A 5,665-nucleotide genomic window follows, 5' to 3' on the forward strand; every position below is an offset into this window, starting at 1 on the left:
GACATAATACCTCTCTCTACTATATATATACAGTAATATCTCTCTCTCTCACTAGATTTTCTAAAATACAATACATGTCTCAATAGAGATCTCAGTTGACACCTCTTCGCACAAAAATTATTTACCAAAAATTCCAACCGTTCTCCTCCGTCGAACATAAAAACGAAGTGGAACACGAGTCGAATAAAAATCGTTCGTCTCGATTTTTACACCCGACACCTTTCAGTCAAGTCAACGATTTTTCGGTATTATTTGCTCTGCCGCTTTTTCACGTCGACGGAGCGAGAACGCCCCAGACGGAGTCGACGGAGGTGCGGTAGAGAGGTGAGGGCCGCGTAATTCAATTACTCCACGGTACATCGACGGGCAAATATTTTATTTAATCGTGAGACAGGGGAATGGTTTAAACGTTCCGACCTTCCCGAGATTCGTTTTTCACTTACCTTTCTGTTGGATACCTTCTGAAACGAAGAATCGTCCTTTCCTCTCCGTTGAAAAGCTTCGATGAGATCGCATTAAACGTGACGAAAGCGGATTGGACACAGTCCTCCAGTAGATTTTTGCACGATAAAGCTTCGATGCTCGTTTCACGTCACCCTTCGACCTCGTCTCTCTCTCTCTCTCTCTCTCTCTCTCTCTCTCTCTCTCTCTCCTTTTTCCATAAAGGCGCATCATCTTCCGGCAGATGCACGTATCGATGCTTGCGTTACGCAACCTGACAGCGATTACTTTTATCGTACGGTGTGTTTGCGGTCTCCTGATAAACGATATCGAGAAGAACGATTCCGATGGATTCGACGCGAATAGCAGCGGAAAATATTTGCTCTTTCTGTTTGAAGTTGTATAAGTGGTTCTTGTAGCTGATTCGAAGTACTCCGAATGGGAATATCGGGTTACGTTCACAATACACAATTGATACGAACTCTAAGAAGATCGTCAATCATAGAATTCCCAAGGGAGATCCCTCTAACCCATAATTCAAAAAATTTTAAATCACAACAATTTCTCTTCTAGGAAAAATTCTCAAAAAATTAGAAATAAAATGGAAACATTTGTTCCTTTAACCCACAATTAAAAAAAATTCAAATTACATTAAAATATTGTAAAGTAGAACTAAAAAATTCTCAAAAAATTAGAAATGAAATAGAAACATTTGTTACATCTCCTCCCATCTATTCGTGTTGCAGAGAAATTCGATATCGCCAGCGGAACGCGAAAAATACAGCAGGCCGCGATCACCAGATCCTCAGCACCACGATCACCTCCCTCTGAAGAAGATGAAGAAAGAACAGGACAAAGATATTGGCCATGTATGTATCCAGAAATGTCCTCCATGCTCTGTTCACCGATGGTATTCCTCGAAATGAAACCGTTATACCGTTTTCCTCGAACAGCAAAGCGATGGTGAAAAGAGCGACCAAGACTTGGTGGTGGACGACGCGAGCGAAGGACCGACGAGTCCTACGGCGAACGGTACCTCGTCGCCAAGGGAGAACGGCCTCGACAAGCTCGGTCCGTCCTCGGTGCCTTTGAGCAGCCAGGTGAAGAAGGAAGTGCCGCCACCCTCGCCAAGGAGTGGCACAAGCAGCAACGCGAGCACGCCCTCGGCTAAGAAGATGGAGGAACGGGAGAAACCGACCACACCGATCTCCAAACCTGTCACACCTACGTCAGCGGGTTCGTTAGCTTTTTCTTCTTGTTTTTCCTTCTTTTTTTTTATTACGTGGTCGCTGAAGCGGTAGTCGAAAAAAGAGAATTGCAAAAGGAACGATGTTTTGAAGGACTTTTCTAAGGGAATTTTGCTAATCCGAAAATTTGTAGGTTCGTACGGAAACCTTGGTGAAAGTGTTCGGTAATATTTTCCTCTTCTCGTCCTTCAGGGTGAAAACAAAAATTTCGACGCATTTTTTGATATTTTAAGAAGCACAGTATCGTTACCATGAAAGTTTAATTATTTTTTTATTCCCTTCGTTGTGTAGACTGTTACTAAAAATGAAATACTTCTAACTGACTGTGTATTTAAGAAAACGAAGGACCGCCATGGAAGAGAGGAATTCATTTGTACTTTTTCCTTGTTCTCTTAGATAGCGAGATTTTAGCGAGTTACTACCGTATTCGTGATTCTCACATCAATCACGGTGATGGAAAATACTTAGCAAGTCTGACGATGAATGTATGGTCGACAGGTGGTAGCAGCTCCGGGTCCGGTGGTCTGAAACCATCGAGTTCCAGTAAACCACTGGTCTCGGCTTCGGCGGTCGGCCCTTATCCGCCACACTATCCGCCGCCACATCATCCGCCCGCAGGACCTCATGTGGACATGTTGGGTTATCCTCCTGCCCTGAATGGATATCCCGCAAGACCGCCTCTTCAGCAACTGTACGATCCTCACGGAAGCATGAGGGCACCTCTTGGACCTCTCGGTGTACCCGGTGGCAAACCGTAAGTGCTTTCCTTAGTCCTTCGATGGACTCCTCTCTTAAACGCATCCACACGTTCCTTTTCAACGATAAATCTCGAGTAACCAGCATTTTATCGTTCGATGCAGAGTATACCTAATCTGAATAGTCTGGAGAATTATTTTTTAATCGACAGAAATATTAAGAACACGAGATCTCTCTTTTTTTTTACAATAATTAAGAAAATTGGTAATTATTAGCAAAATTATCTAGTAAGTAATTAGTCGGGTGTTGGAAAATTCGGAGTTTTCTCGCGTTAAATTACAGGTTACTGTTGAAGAATCGAAGGGTTCACATTCGCCTGAGCACATTTTGCGAAAATTTTTTAAGGACCGTCCGGATCGTCGCGCTGGATCTTTTCCATACTTTTTTTTTCGTCCTTAAACCAAGGAAATTTTCACAAGGACCACGTGTAATATCCTCTTTACCGCTCTAAACAATCCCCACGCGTCTTTAACCAGCGTGTAATCATCCGAATAACCCATTCAAGGATGTATCATCGCGTACGTGTAAACACGTACCTGGAATAAAGAAAGGGAAAAAAAATCATCCGCCTCGTCCATCAACGAAACCATCTCGCTATATATAAGCAGAGACCCGGGGTAAAAATAAAAACCATCGAATTTCTTTGCTTCGCAGAGCGTACAGTTTCCATGTATCGAGCGAGGGGCAAATGCAGCCGGTTCCGTTCCCGCACGATGCTCTAATTGGACAAGGAATACCACGTCATGCACGCCAGATAAATACTCTGACACACGGGGAGGTGGTGTGCGCTGTAACGATCTCGAATCCGACTAAATACGTTTACACCGGTGGCAAAGGATGCGTCAAGGTCTGGGACATCAATCAGAGCGGCAGCGGTAGCGCGAAACACGTTTCGCAGCTTGATTGCCTGCAACGGGACAACTACATCAGGTTGGTTAAACGTTACGTTCGCACAACGTCGCATTAACTTTCCACGCCGTCTGGCAAACGCGAGATTCGCCGCTGAATAAATTCTGATTAGCCTCCTAGCTCTACACTCTCTCTATCCCGCGCGCGCCCCTATAACCACCGACGCCATTGCGGTCTCATTTGCTCGACTCCGCGGTGCGTGTTGCTTGCTTCCTTGCCTCCTCGATATGTGCAATTTTGGACCTTCCCGGGAGGAGAACACGCGCCGCCGCTTAAGCGACTAGAGGAAGCACAAGACGATGTTAGGCGACCGCTTATCCTTGCCTTTGAATATTGATTGCTTTGAAATTGACTGTGGCCTGAGATTGCACTTAACATCGTTCGACCGGCTTGTGCTGGGCGGTGACCAATATTGAACTTTGACTGACAGTATTCAGCATGATTAATGCGACGGAGAAGTGCTTGTGTCTTTCCAAGTGTCGATGTGTAACACGGGGACGTTGGGATATTAGATCGTCGCTGGAAGTTCGTGACGATAAAATCTGTCAAATTTCTTTGATTTTTCTTTCAAATATTTTTCGACTTTGACGCGAATTCAGGGGGTGACAAGTTTGGGGTGAAAAATTCGCACCGCAGTGACAGTCCCAAGTTTTACCAAAGCATTGAAACCGAATTAAAAAGTCACATAATAACAGAAAAATATCGCTCTAATCTTCCTTCGCAAATCTCGCACAAACATCCAGTCGAAGAATCATTTTCTCCATTTAACGAAGCACCAATTAGTGTCACGGTGATAATTAAAAAATCACACGAAAATATTTAATTATGAAAAAATATCGCTAAAGATTGAATTCCTGACACTCTAACCTCCCTTTGCAAACCTCGCACAAACATCCAGTCTAAAAATAATTTTTTCCATTTGACGAAAGTTCCATTTCCGGAACCTGTCGCGGAATGCGCTAAACAGCAAACGAAAGGCTATATTCACTTTCTAACGCTTTCTAACGTCAAGCAGAAACATTCTCATTCTCTCTTTTTTCAAATAAACAGATCGGTGAAACTGCTACCAGACGGGAGAACCCTGATAGTAGGCGGCGAAGCAAGCAACCTCAGTATCTGGGATTTGGCGAGTCCAACGCCGAGGATCAAGGCGGAACTGACCTCGAACGCGCCGGCATGTTACGCTCTGGCCATCTCGCCGGACTCGAAAGTTTGCTTCAGCTGCTGCAGCGACGGTAACATCGCCGTTTGGGATTTGCAGAGTCAGTCTCTGGTCAGGCAATTCCAAGGTCACACGGACGGTGCCTCCTGCATCGACATATCCGCGGACGGTTCGAAATTGTGGACCGGCGGATTGGACAATACCGTGCGCTCGTGGGATCTTCGAGAGGGCAGGCAACTTCAGCAACACGACTTCACCTCGCAGATATTCTCGCTCGGCTATTGTCCGACCGGCGAGTGGCTTGCGGTGGGAATGGAGAACTCGAACGTCGAGGTGCTGCACGCCACGAAACCGGACAAATATCAGCTTCATTTGCACGAGTCTTGTGTACTTTCGTTACGTTTCGCTACCTGCGGCAAATGGTTCGTCTCTACCGGCAAGGACAATTTGCTGAACGCGTGGCGTACACCGTATGGTGCCTCGATATTCCAGGTAAGATTGGGTGCACGTGAAGAGTTTCTCTCAATTCTTCGAAGGATTTGATAACATTTTTTGTCGATTTAGATGTTTGTATATTTTTTATATTTTTTGGTGCATCCTCAAAGTGTTAACACTTGGACAACCGCTGTCGAATGTCCATGACTCTTTGGTAGCATAAATGATTAACCCTTTGCACTCAGATTATTTTTGCAAAAAGAGACGATATGTTTTTATGTCCTTCATTTTTAGTGTGCCTATTGAAAGGGTTCAAATTGCATAAAAGATTACGGTTACCCGATGAACGACTCTGCGAAAATTTCAATTAAAATTTCGAATAATTATTTAATATAAGAATCGACGCTTAATTACAGTATATAACGTCTCAAGTGAAATATAATAATTTTACAATAATTTAATTTTATTACAGTCGAAGGAGTCTTCGTCGGTGCTCAGTTGCGACATCTCCACCGACGATAAATACATAGTGACTGGGTCAGGTGATAAGAAGGCGACCGTATACGAAGTGATATACTGAACGATCCACTGGACGATGCACCTTCGAGACGACCGATGTTATCGAATGTGTTACGTTTTTCTAATACTGGTGCATACACGAGAAACGGAGAATAAACAGGCTTAGGAACCAGAAGAAAGAAGAAGCCTGTTCAAA

At 44.2% G+C, this 5,665-nt stretch overlaps 1 protein-coding gene across 1 annotated transcript in view; it reads left to right on the forward strand.

Annotated features, from left to right (window-relative positions):
* Positions 1-5,665, forward strand: part of LOC108578741 (protein groucho-1-like) — a 164,367-nt gene extending 158,702 nt beyond the window's left edge. The window contains exons 8-13 of the mRNA XM_017942125.1: positions 1,188-1,310; positions 1,395-1,677; positions 2,187-2,442; positions 3,099-3,374; positions 4,404-5,007; positions 5,423-5,665. Coding sequence (XP_017797614.1) covers positions 1,188-1,310; positions 1,395-1,677; positions 2,187-2,442; positions 3,099-3,374; positions 4,404-5,007; positions 5,423-5,530 — 1,650 coding nt within the window. The 3' untranslated portion in view covers positions 5,531-5,665. The remainder of the gene's footprint in view (positions 1-1,187; positions 1,311-1,394; positions 1,678-2,186; positions 2,443-3,098; positions 3,375-4,403; positions 5,008-5,422) is intronic.

Source organism: Habropoda laboriosa, unplaced genomic scaffold, assembly GCF_001263275.1.
Source record: "Habropoda laboriosa isolate 0110345459 unplaced genomic scaffold, ASM126327v1 scaffold28, whole genome shotgun sequence".
NCBI classification, from domain to species: Eukaryota; Metazoa; Arthropoda; class Insecta; order Hymenoptera; family Apidae; genus Habropoda; species Habropoda laboriosa.